At 38.1% G+C, this 13686-nt stretch overlaps 1 protein-coding gene across 3 annotated transcripts in view; it reads left to right on the top strand.

Annotated features, from left to right (window-relative positions):
* The window catches only part of PPP2R5A (protein phosphatase 2 regulatory subunit B'alpha), a 46330-nt gene that overhangs the window by 18074 nt on the left and 14570 nt on the right, over positions 1-13686 (top strand). For all 3 annotated transcript variants that reach the window (XM_075088945.1, XM_075088944.1, XM_075088946.1), the window contains 3 exons: positions 1072-1268; positions 6260-6361; positions 12325-12417. In XM_075088945.1, coding sequence (XP_074945046.1) covers positions 1072-1268; positions 6260-6361; positions 12325-12417 — 392 coding nt within the window. The remainder of the gene's footprint in view (positions 1-1071; positions 1269-6259; positions 6362-12324; positions 12418-13686) is intronic.

Raw genomic sequence — 13686 nt, 5'->3', positions numbered from 1 at the left:
AAGCTAAGGGATTAGTAGTCTGACTATAGACAGAACTAAAATTCTTCAGGTGGAGAGCATCCCTTACTTGCAGGTAAAATTGGAAATAAAACTTTTTTCACCAGAATGAGTGAGATCCCAACTAACTGTTAGATGAGGTGTTGCTATGTTGCTGGAGTGGCTTAGGACTCCAACAAACAATTAAAAACTAGAACAAAAGGCACATTAAACCAATTTTTCAGTTAAAACCATGGCTGCTTTTGTTGTGATCATACAACTTTTGAACAGTTAAAATATTTTAAGAATGTATTAAATTTTTCAAGTGTACTGTACTTGGTAATCCACCTCTTTTTAGAGCTAATGTGAAATACTAATGGAGGAATTTTGCTTATCAGCTTATAGAGAAACTGCACTCTAAAATGAAAATGCCGAGTCATAGCCAAACATGTTGTCTTAATAGGCAAAAAAAAGCTGGAAAACTTTACATGACTAAGATTGTAATAAATTATGTAGACCAAAGCATGAAAATTCAGGATTAATCCTTTTGAAATATTGGAGTTGATTCCTAAGAGGAACATTCACCACATGATGCTAAAAGTATGTGAAGTATTTTGCATTGGGGTAAAAAGACAAGGTTCCTTCAAAGCAGATTTTACAGCTTTTAAGCAGGTTACATAATAAAGGATTAGGGAACAGAATGAGACAAATCGGATGAATGAAAGGTTAGTATGATGCATTGCTTCTGTGTATGACTTTTGGTGAGGGAGAGTTGGTACTTATTAATGTCTATGTATTTCAAATAAAGTTAATTCAGGAACTCATTTTCCATAAGTAAATTTACTGCCCTATGTTGAGCTATTATTTCTTGTATGGAACACAAGTTGTGAATGTCAGGTCTTTCATTCTAACATACTTAAAGATATTTTCAGTTTTGACAATATTGCTTCTTAATTTGCTGACTGTAGAGCATACTATTCCCTGTAATAAACTGATAGCTATGCAAATTTTAGTCAAGAAAAGAGATTTAGAAATCCTGAGTTTGATTCTGCAGGCTTAAGTGGTGGGGTTTTTTTGTGTTGTGTTTTTTTATAGATGCCACCTTCAATGAACAGCAAGATCTTTTTTGCCAGAAGTTGCAACAGTGTTGTGTACTCTTTGACTTCATGGACTCTGTTTCAGACCTGAAAAGCAAAGAAATTAAGAGAGCAACATTGAATGAACTGGTTGAATATGTTTCAACAAATCGTGGAGTGATTGTTGAATCAGCTTACGCTGACATAGTGAAAATGGTAAGTAGAATGCTCTTGTTATATATTTTGAATTTAAATAAAATATCTCACACTTATCAGTTTACAACTCTGGCCTCTAACTCAGAATTGCTCTTGGTTACTCTGCTTATACAATATAATTCATTAATGATAACTTGGCTTAAAAAATTATTTAGAAAGGCTTGTAAAAACAAACAACTTACAAGTTTAATTATTAGCTGAAATATGGTGCATTGAGGTTAATTAAAATTAAAGAACTGGTATATTGCAGATGCTTGCAGTCTGGGTGAACTTTGAAGATGTTCTTGTTCAGAAAATGGCAATATTTCAGTGCTGCCTGTCTTTAAGAATGGCAGTGGAGTGACAGGCTAAAGTTTTTCTGGTAAAGATTCTTGTGGGTGCTAGTGTCAACAGAAAGGTTTATCAATGTAAGAAAGCAACTCTACTTTGTAAATACTTTACATGGCTGTTTGTTACTGTTTTGGCCTTGGAGAGCTGTGCTAGAGTAGTCTAAGTGGTTTGCTCGAGTTGTAAACCACAGGATGACTTGTACTGCACAATTTCTACAAAAGGCTTGTTGAATAAGCAACAAAATATTTGTGGTCATTATCTGCAGACTTTCCCAGGTTTTTTCTATGTGTTTTCAAATGCTACGTAAGTGATGTTTTAGGTGTGCATGTACTCCACGTACAGGGAATGCAACCAAAGGACACTTGACAATAATCTGAAATATTTTAAAATTGTTTTTTCTGGAAATATGAAATGTAAAAAATGTGTTGAGTGCCCGTGTACTTAGGCTCATGGTTACTAAACTTTGGTTAAGTTTACATAGGCACAATGCTGACTTTAAAAGTAGCTATCGGGAACGTAAGCAGACAAGTTCAAATGTGGCCTACAACTTCTGTAGTTTTTTATACAGTGCAAGCTATTTTTTCTTAAGGTTTTGTTTGGTTTGTTTGGTAGTTTTTGGGTTTGTTTTTCTGTGAGCAGATGATATGGAAGATCAGATCCTTAATATAAATAAGCGTAGAAATGTTGCCATTATACAGAAGGGCTAGGATTATTGAAACCTTTTAATCGTTTTGGCTGTTTCACCAGCTGCTTATTAAGTTCTACAAAAGATCTAGGACACTGGGGGTTTTTGTATAGTTTTGTGTTTTAAAAGACCTGTGTTTCTGTCCTAAATGCTCTTCACAAAGGAAAATAAAGGACAGAGTATGTCCACCTCTTCTTTGGCTTTTTTTTTTTTGCTGCTGGTGGCAGCAAGCCTGAATACTTGTAATATTTTCTTACTCTGTGTGCCCTCTATAGCCTCTTTTTAGAAGAAGTAGTATACTGACTAGCCTATCATACTTGTTGAAGGGAGGTTTTCTTTTATATTGGAGTAGTTTTCTTTTCTTGGAGATAAGGTGGTGTTGTACAAATGATTGGGCTCTGTGGATGCTTGTTTTTCCTTCCATAACAATCTCCTTTTCTCCCTTAAAATGACAGAAAATGAAGAAGGCCTTAAATGCTCAGTGAGAGCTTTTCCAGAGCTTGAGACAAAAGATCCCTCCAAGCCTGAATAGTATTTCTAGTCTCCCTGGCAACTGGCAGCAGAAAAGGTCTTTGCTGTGAATTAGGACGAAGTACCAGCTTTCAGAAAGAACTCTGGATGGGTCTCTCCCTCCAAACAACACGTGTGTCAGGCTTGAGGCCTTTCTTTGTAGCAAAGCTTCTATAAGATTTAAAACATCTTTTTAATTTTTAGACTGTTACTACATGAAAAGAAAAAGCATTTGAGTTTTTTGCGGAGTTTGAAGGATAGTGGTTTTAGGATGAAACAGTAGAAATCAGCCTTAATGAAACCCAACTGTCATCTGACTGGTAGTAAAGGATGAGTAGACTACAAAAATTCCCTGAAAAAAAGCCAGAGTGGCATCGGTGGCAGAAGCGGAGCCTCATTCCCCACCTGCATGTAAAAATCCAATGCAACTGAGACTTGTCCTTGTAGCTTGGACAAGCTGTGAATTCAGAATTTCAGAAAACATCAGGTATCCCTATCTGCATGTTCAGAAATTTGAATTGAATCTAGTATCTCTCCAAATCCTTAGCTCCTCGGGAAGAGTACAGACAATAAGGGACCCTTCCCCCACCTCCCCTTCCCACCCCTTTTTTTTTTTTTTTCTCCCCTCTCTTCCTCCCCCCTTTTTCCTCCTCTTTCCGTCCCCCCTTTTTTCTCCTCTCTCTTTCCTCCCCCTCCTTTTTTTTTTTTTTTAAATATTGCTGTATCTTAAAACATTAACTGACACTTTTTCAGACATCACTTTCAGAAAACTTTGAGATTTAATTTAGAAAGCTAATGCTGGGTTTCTCAAGAAAACTGTCCACCTGTGAAAGACTCTTATGATTTGTATTTCTTAAATCACAATTTTGCGATAAGACCCCACTTTATGAAGGAAAAGGGATATTTTAAATAATATGAGAGGATCTACAGAAGAATTTGCCCATAGAAAAGCAATGGGGGTTTTAACCCAAACCACATTTTTGATCAATTCTATTAGCACAACATTAGAAAAAAGCTGTCCTGGTTTCAGCTGGGACAGAGTTAATTTTCTTCCTAGTAGCTGGTGTAGTGCTGTGTTTTCTATTTAGGAGGAGAATAATATTGATAATGCACTGATGTTTTAGTTGTTGCTAAGTAGTGCTTGTACTAGTTAAGGGCTTCTCAGCTTCCCGTGCCCTGCCAAGTGCACAAGAAGCTGGGAGGGGGCACAGCCAGGACAGCTGACCCCAGTTGGCCAAAGGGATATTCCATACCATATGTCACCATGCTTAGTATATAAGCTGGTGGGAGTTGGCCAGTGGGCAGCGACTACTGTTTGGGAACAGGCTGGGCATAGGTCGGCATGTGGTGAGCAATTGTATCACTTGCTTTGTATAATATTATTACTACTACTACTCTTTTACTTTATTTCAATTATTAAATTGTTCTTATCTCAACACATAAGTGTTTTCACTTTAACTCTTCTGATTCTCTCCCCCATCCCACTGGGGCGGGGGGAGCGAGCAAGTGGCGGTGTGGTGCTTAATTGCTGACTGGAGTTAAACCATGACGGAAGCAAAAGTATTTCAAATGTAATGAAGTAAATGAACCAGTTCTTTGGGGAGACAGCTATTACATAAAAATGTTGCGCAGTTTATTCTAAGTTCCATATGTTCTCAGGAGACCAATTATGCTAGTAGAAGTACTGAATACTCTGAAAATCATAAAATTAGTGTTCTAAAGATCTGGCCAAGAGGCTTGCTGTTTGTTTCTGCTACAGAAGTATGTTCAGTAGTTAGTACCTTTGTCTTGGACTTGAAACTTTTGCATTCTGTACTCTGAGGTTCTGTGCTAAAGGGTTGACTGGTTCAGTTCAGCAAGATCCATCTAGAAATAACAGGATGCATTTTTCAAGAGATGTTACCAGAAGACTTGTAAGCAGAGGTAGGGAGGTCTCTGTAGGGGATGGATTTGTATGTTGGATGCTTTTGTTGAGCACCTAGTAAGAGTAGGCAAAATCGAATAACACAATCAGGATTATAGCCTTGTTTTTTGGGCTTGATTAAAATTTACATTCTCTGACTCCTATTTACCCTCCTCTCCCCCCAGCCAGTTTCTCTTGTGACCCAGAATCCCAAGTCCCTTATGTTTACAACATTAAGGGACAACTGTACTGTTTGGGTTTTAACTAGGAGACTGCTGTAGTGCCCATCCACACTGAACGTCATTGCCCTTCTACTCCAGAGCAGCAGTGTCTGCAGCTTTACTGTGTACCAACAAGAGACAGTGACAGGACATAGAACGAAGTGCATAGGAGGAAATGAAAAATTAGTTTATGCAATAGCTTTATATCTTGTTTAACGAGGCAGCTGATTCTTCTATGCAGAGCCAGCTGGGTGACTTCACGATCTTTTAAAGTCCCTTTGCAAGAGTCAGCAAACACCTTGGAGACTCCATGGAAGCTGTGCAGTAGCATTTGCTGCAAACTGTTAAACATTCTCTTTCATTTTTAGTAGGCTTAGGTGGTTAGCAGTTATTTGAAACAGATTTGATCGAGAAAACTAAAGAGTTTGAAAGAAGATTGGAAAAGTTGGGCTAAATGCGTTCCTGAAAAAACAGTAGAAAATAGAGAAGCAAAATTAGCTTTGTGTTCTCTTGTGTTCATGTTAAAGATTTAAAATCCAGGATGTTACATCTGGCAGAAAAGATGACATTTATTTTTCTTTTGACATCTGAAAGATTGGTTTTCTATCCAGGCTTCTATATACTTCAAAGATCCCTGAAAAAACCTTTTTAAACTCACCCTTTTGAAATTGACTTGATATGGCTATATCATATTTGTATCATTTTACTTAAAGTAACTTGGTAGCTATTTTTCTTATTTTTTTTCTTAGTTGCTCTGTGTTATATCAAAAAGTTACAATTATGTATTTCTGACTTCCAAAAACCTTGAAACATCTTGAAGTTATGAAAGGTGAAAAACTGTAAACAGTTCTTCAGTTCGTACTTGAAAGTGAGAAATATCTTGAAATTAAGTGAAGAACTCCCAAAAGATATATTTTTCGGACTGTCTGCCTTATACATAGAGTGCTCTGTTTAAATCATAATTGGCTAGTCATACTGTATTTGTCTTATATAAAGTCTCAGCTCTTGGGGTCACATAGTTAAAAATTGGTCTTTTTATAAAGGGAAACGGAAATTTTCTTCTAACTTTCATGGTTTCAGAGAAAAATTAAATATGACAATGTTTACCTACAAACTTGTAAATCAGTTGAGAAAAGTTACTTCTTACTTTCATTGGTCTGTTTCGGACTTTTGGCTGTTTGGATTTAGCAGGTTTTCAGCAGAAAAAAATAAAGAATAAAGGTGATTTACTTTTTTTTAAAGACTTTTGTTTCATGTAATTTTAGGATAAAAGCAGTACCTTGCTGAGTGTCATCTGTGGAAGCAAAGTGATACAGTTAAGCAATTGGGTTTTTTCTTGCAGATTAGTTCTAATATTTTCAGAACACTTCCACCTAGTGATAACCCAGATTTTGATCCAGAAGAAGATGAACCAACTCTTGAAGCCTCATGGCCCCACATACAGGTATGTGATTCCTTTATATTCAAGCCTTCTTGTAAGGCAAGAATTGTGAATGGATACTTGAGTCATTTTGTGCCTTTGGTAAGAATGTCAAAATTGCTTATATAATACACATGAGCTTCTATATTTGGGAGAGAAAAAAAGTGGTGCTTTTCTTAATGTGTGTAAATATGGCAGAATGTAAGACTTCCAAATGGCTTAAATACCTTTTTTTTTTTTTTTTTAAATGGAGTAAATGAACTGTTAAAGTGTGGAATATGTATGTCTTAATTACCTAAAATATGGATATTTTTAATGTTCTTAAGAGGTTTGTTTCCTGCACTTGAGCAACTTTTGTGTGTGATTTCAATAAAGTGTAAGTGGATCTTAACAGTTTGGTTTCTTGTGACAGTAACAAAAAGTGGAGTAATAGTATTCGTCTTTTGAGCAAGAAATAGATATCTCCTCATTCTTCCAACCCTCTTCCCTCCCTTCAGGCAAAAACTTTACAATATAGTCATTGTTGTTTGGTGACAGTTGGTTAGTTATTCTATTGTTGCACTCCTGTGGCAATCTCATTATTTTTATGGCATTGCTCAATCGATCATGTGATTGACTTGCAATACTGCTGATCCCATCTTCCCCCCCCCCCCCCCAATTAACTGTTAAAAGGTGAACAAACCTAGATAACTTGTAATCATCCAAGTTCATATCTCGGGAAGCTTGTTATCAAATTTACATGAGTAGTATCTGTTAAATCAAAGTTAGGTAGCAATTCCCTAGTAGTAGCTAGGAGATTAGTGGCTACCACACATCTGTATGCCATTCTCTCCCTTCACTTAAGAGAGTTAAAATGCTACTCTGTCCCTATAATACAGCTCTAATGTACGGACAAATTACTTAAAAACTGGGCTTCTAGTCTTGGCTATAAGTACATGTTCAGGATAGTGTTTGAGACTTCAACCAAGTAAGAAACAAGTTATCACAAAAAATAATTCTGCAGCTTAAAGGCTGTGATAGTTATTAGAATCAGCCATATATAAGTAAGATAATTCATAGGAGAAATGGCTATAACTGATCTAGGTGAGAGGCCTGATTTTGTAGGGGTGGGAGTGTGCAAGGGCTATGCAAATGTCTCTTATAGTCAGTAGCTGCGTCATCTGGCTTCAAAATGCCCATGTCTCTCAGGAGAAAAATTTGTATATGTTAGTTCAGTTCCTCTTATGACCTAAGTAACGCACAGTTCTTTTCATAGAAAAAGACTTGTGGTTTCTGCGACCAGTTCACTTGTGCTTTAGACTTGTGTAAGAGAAATCAAGAGGTTTGTAGCCTGAGGTATTTGAAATTTTATTTTTCCTTTGCCTTCTTCTAAACAAGTTTTGGCCAGGCTGTCTGATCATTGACTGTCTCCTGCATCAGTTGTTCATCCTGCCCTTGGAATAGATTGCTCATTGCAGGACAATGGAAGCAGTTTGTGGTTTTCCTCTCCTTTCTTTCACAGTTCATATGCTACTGGATGGTAGAAGACTGAGTTTGATAACTTACTAATTGCCCTTCAGGAGCACAAAGCTGCTGGAAATGTCAATTTTTGTGTATGGAGGAAGGGGGTGTGCACACCCATTTCCCCCCTGCCCTGCCATATCAAACCCCATTATTACTTTTGGTATATTCTAAAGAACTGCTGGGGCACCAGGGTGGGTGGGGAGGGGGGATGATGTTTTGCTGGCTGTGATTTGTGATTTCTCAGTAAAACAAATTCAGTATTCTGTCCTGATCTGGCAGTCAGGCAGCCAGTTTTCTGGGAGGGAAGAGAAAAAATCTGAATCTCTGCTCTTCTCTGGCTGAATCTGTTGGCATTTATCTACAAAATAACATGATAGATAATGCCTTAGTAAGTTACCAATGTGTGTAGTCACAACGGAAGACTGCAGACCCTCAGTAAAATAAGTGCCACTTGAAAGACGTTGCTTTAAAGCAATACTCAGGATGGTTTGTAACAGCCAGACTGGGTTGAACAGGTTGGCATTAAAGCCGCTGTGTATTTTGAAGTGTGGGGAGTTGCAGTTATTGGAGTTGGTAGCTTAAAGCAGTAATATTCTAGCGGTCTCTGCAAGAAAGAAGATTCAATCACCAAAGTAATAGGAGATATATTTCATAGCTCTTTGACCCAAGCAGACCAATTTTAAGAACCAAAACGACTAAGTCCAACAGTTTTCCCTGTTCTATCTCTGTTTGTTTTGTTGTTGTTTTTTTAGGTAGGAGTAGCCAGTATCTGTTGTGGCTAGAATCCATTCCTGTCCCCCTAGTTGACTGTTGTTGTTGTACTTCTAAGTTTGCAGACATTAGCATACAGGAGAAGGGAGAGGCTGGCTATCCAGAAATGGCCATTGCAGCTTGCTCCCAAAATGCCTCGGATAAAGCTTGATGTGTTTTCCAAGGCTCTCAAGGATTTCCAAAGTTATTTGATACCCCTTACCAGCTGTACATGTTCTAGGAGCAGTGGTACTGACTAACAGGAAGCTAGACGATTCTGTAAGCATCAAAACTCCATAAATACTCCTCCAGTGCACAAAACTTCCCTGTGATACAGCTCAGTAACTGGATTTTATGAGCACTAAATTTTGTTTTCCTGAAAGCTCTTTAAGAGCAATAGCAACAGTTATGGTTCTGGTATTGTATGTGTTTATATGAGGCATTCAAATGGTTACCAATGCATACTCTCCCTATATTAAAAATGAGATGTGTAACTGATTTTATTTGTCATCACATATTGAGAATCTTGCATTAATACTGACTTGTTCTATTTTATAGAAGGATCAAAACCAAGGTACAAACGGAGATACCCTAAACTTAACATCTTGGTACAAGCTGTCCAAGGTTACAGCATTATGCTTTAACTTAGTTCTTCATCTTGATGTTTATCGCAGTCCCCATATCTATGGAAAGAAGGCAAAATTGTCCTTCCTGCCCTGTCCTTTAGGGGAAAATAAAACATGCCAATTTAGTCTTCACTTGTAAAAGGTGCTCTATCCCGTGGCAATTTTGGTGGCTCCTTCTCTGTATCCTTTCAGGTTTACATAAATTTCCTCAAGCATGTGTAGGACTGTGCATCTCATCTGTGCTGTCAGTATCTTCCTGGAATATCCCAGGGTTTCATCTGTCACTTCTGTGGCTTCACTGTGTAGATGGATCTTAGTCATCCTGTGGTTAACCCTTAGCAGATGTTTTCATTGGATCTCTGACTGTGACTTTGCAATCCTTGAGTTTTATGCTGTATTTCTGACTCCAGTCCTTCAGGGTTAACTTGTCCTTTCTTATTGATAACCTTGACATACTTTTTTCTCTTTTTTTTTCTTTTTCTGGCAGTAGCTTCCAATATTATGTCATTATCTAAGCAGTTATCACAAATGACTATTCTTTGCTGTCGTCACTGACAGAAATATTTAATGAAATTTAATTCCAAAATTATTCCCTATGAGGCTGTGCTAATAACCTCCCTCCAGCCATCTGTTTCCCATTTCAATACAAATCACTAATGAATTTATCTACTTTTTAGCTTGAAAAAGATCAATAGAATCATGGTGTAGTTTGTTTGGAAGGGACTTTTAGAGGTCATCTAGTCCAACCCCCCTGCAACAGACAGGGACATCTTCAACTAGATCAGGTTGCTCAGAGCTCTGACCAACCTGACCTCGAACGTCTCCAGGGATGGGGCATCTACCACCTCTGTGGGCAACCTGTTAGTGTTTCACCACTCTCATTGTAAAAAAACCTTCATCCTTATCTAGCCTGAATCTATCCTCTTAGTTTAAAACCATTACCCCTTGTCCTATTGCAACAGGCCCTGCTAAGAACTCTGTCCCCATCTTTCTTAAGCCCCCTTTAAGTTCTGAAAGGCTGCAATCAGGTCTCCCCACAGCCTTCTCTTCTCTAGGCTGAATAACCCCAACTCTCGCAGCCTGCCCTCATAGAAGAGGTGTTCCAGACGCTGGAACACCCCTCGAACCATTTTTGTGGCCATCCTGTTCCAACAGGTTCATGTCTTCCCTGTGTTGAGGGCTAGAGCTGGACACAGCATTCCAAGTGGGGTCTCGCCAGAGCAGAGGGGCAGAGTCACCTCCCTTGACCTTCTGGCCACGCTGCTTTTGATGTGGCCCAGGATACAGTTTGCCACGTGGGCTATGAGTGCACATTGCTGGCTCGTGTTCAGCTTTTCATCCACCAAGTCCTTCTCCACAGGGCTGCTGTCAATCCCTTTATCTCTCAACCTGTCTTGATACCAGGGGTTACCCTGACACAGGTGCAGGACCTTGCACTTTGCATTGTTGAACATCATAGGGTTCACATGGGCCCGCTTCTCGAGCTGGTCCAGGTCCCTCTGGATGGCATCCCATCCCTCAGGTGTGTCAACTGCACTGCTCAGCTTGGTGTCATCTGCAAACTTGCTGAGGGTGCACTCGATCCCACTGTCCATGTCATTGCTGAAGTTATTAAACAGTCATGGTTGATCTCTTTCTAAGACAGGATGAAGTATGGTAATATTTAAAATTAATATTGGGTTGTCTATTACTGAGCTTTTATAAATATCCTGTCCTATGTTGTCTGTTGTGCAACTGTGTGCTATTATGTTTATGCACAAGAAGACAAATTAAGGCTGTACAGGGAAGCTTGGGTTTTAATACAGTTCTGTTTCATGATATTTGATACATTTAAACTGCTGAAAAGCTCGTTAGAGGCTGTCAGAGGGGAAGAAGGAATGAAAGGAAACTTGTGTTTCTGAGCTTCTACTTTGCCGCTACAGCATATCCTCCTTGAGCCTATGCATAAGTAGCTGTCATCTCAAATGTTCTAGATAAAAAATACTTACTGTCAAGCACTTCTCTCAAGTGAACTTCATAATTATAATTGTGAATTGCTCAGGTGTTGGCTCTCAGTTTAATAAGTACTCATAGTATAGTAGTTGAGAGAGATGCCTGTATGACAACAGTTCTGTGTGGGTTATATTTAGAAGTCCAGTCAGTGATGTCTTTATGTATCTAAATTGCGTTTTAGTATTATTACTAGTTAGTTGTTTAACATGGCATTAAGAAATAGACGTTGAGAACGTAAGTAGCCCTGTATGTGTCCAACCATAAAACGTCTTTCCTTTCAATTCTGTCTCAGTTAAGAGATGCCTTATGTGTATTTTCTAAGTCTGCAATTGTTATGGAAGTACAGTATTTTGTCTCTTGGACTTCTGATGAACGCCAAAATATGGGACTTGTGCTCTGGCTTCTTCACGCCTCTCTCTGCTACCTCAGGCCCTCGCTAACTCTTACCTCCTGTCTGTTCTTCCAACTGTGGGCGTTGAGCAATCATAGTGAATGGGGCCTTGAACTTAACAGACATAATATACTACAAAATATAAAGGATGTTGAAGACAAGTCTGCAGAGGGTCCTGTTGTTTGAATTGAATGTCAAGGATATAGAAACCTAATATTAAGTCAAACTCTTCAGTTTCTCTGTATTCATTCAGCTTTTTAATACGACTTTTCATTTTTGGAGTTTTCAGCTGAAACCTAATTTCAGGAACACTTATCAGATTTTTCTTCAACTGTTTAAGGAATTATGTGATGCTGGAGCACATAATTTTACCCTTAGCACTGACAAGTGTTTGGTAACTTATTTCTACATTATAAATTCTTAATATAGTAGGAAATGTGAATATATGTAATACTTAGAACCTGTTTTTTTGTCTAATAGTGATATTTTCAGTAGGTTATTTATTAAGCTTTGACTCTTCCAGGAATTAAAGTGTTCGTGATACTGTAATTCTTGCAGTAAATTCCAGTAGAGGCTGTGATTAAGCAGTGATGTGTTAGGCTTCGGTTTCCTTTTGTACTTTTTAAGCATGTGACTAGTCCCACTGACTTTGTGGTGGTGGCGGGGCTGAGATCTGTGTTACAGTGTACCTACTAACTTCAAAATATTAATTTCATTGTTTGTAGTTGGTGTATGAATTTTTCCTGAGGTTTTTGGAGAGCCCGGATTTTCAGCCTAGCATTGCAAAGCGATATATTGACCAGAAATTTGTACAGCAGGTAAGTAGAGAGTTTTCACATGCCCTGATTTAAAGATCACCTCTCAAGCTTAACTTCTCAGAAGACTGTACAGCTAAGGAGAATATTAAAGCTTTCAGGTTGACACAGGGTTAAATCTTAGTTGTTCCAACAGTGGCTTCTGCCAAACGCTAAACAAACAGCACAGCATACCACAGAGGCTATATGTAATCAATAACTTCAGATACACTTTGCTTTCAGATATCAACCTCGGTGCTTTGCAATGCAAAATATTTGTAATTTGTAAATACAAGTTGTGTTTTTAATGATTTGTAACTTACTTCCAGTCAAATGAATAATGTGCTAATTTAACTTCTGTGGTGCTTTTCTGTTTGTTTTTCATAGATTTATCATGGGGAAAACTTAGAGCAAACTTTCATCCTGTAAAAAGTTCATGTACGTGTACATTAAATCTGTTCCAACATCTGCCAACTTGTGACTAGATAGCGTCATTCTCTTTACTATTCTGTGTTAACCACAGAAGGAAAATCAAATAAGAAAGTACACAGGAAAATCATGCTTCCCTATGCCAAGTAACTATAAGCAAGAAAGTGAAGTAAGATTTCATATTAAATATAACTTCTCAAGGAATTAGGCTGTAGAATACCACAAAAATTTTTGTCCAAGGTTAAGTCAGTGGGGATTTTATTTTTAGCATGTCAAAATACTTTTGTTTGTCAAGAAAAAGCTGAAGAGCTGTGCCATGCTGGTAGGCCATCACAGTACAGCAATGAACAGTAAAAACATAGCTGGACACTTTTCCTCCCCACCTTCAGTGACGGCATTTAATTTCCACTTTTTCAGTTTTGCTGTTCTTGTTTATAGGTGTTTCCTTCATCTCTGTTTTATTTGACATTGCCACAAAATTTAGGCCTGAAGCTGCTGCTGAACTCTTGGCCGTGGATATCTAGTTAACTGACCTGTGGTTGTTAAGAGCCATGTTGCAGAGTTTCAATTCCTGACATTTCACTTGATCTTTCTCTAGAGTATAAGAAAGACAATGCAATGAACAGCTAGCTATATATGGAAAAAAGTGGAGTAATGACCCTGAGAAATTCCTTCTAAATATAAAAATGAAATGAGCCTGAACAAAGTTCCTGAACAGCTGTTTCCAGTCCCTTATGCTGCTCGGTGTAGACAGACCTAAGCTCACAGACCTGGACTGAGCAGGAGACTGTAATGACAGCTTGAGCTAAGTTACTAATTTAGCACAGTTAGTATTTCTGAATATGCTCTTACTTGGACATGCAG

Source organism: Phalacrocorax aristotelis, chromosome 3 (genome assembly GCF_949628215.1).
Source record: "Phalacrocorax aristotelis chromosome 3, bGulAri2.1, whole genome shotgun sequence".
Lineage (NCBI taxonomy): Eukaryota > Metazoa > Chordata > Aves > Suliformes > Phalacrocoracidae > Phalacrocorax > Phalacrocorax aristotelis.
Note: the sequence above shows the minus strand (reverse complement) of the source record. Positions and strands in the feature narration are given on the sequence as shown.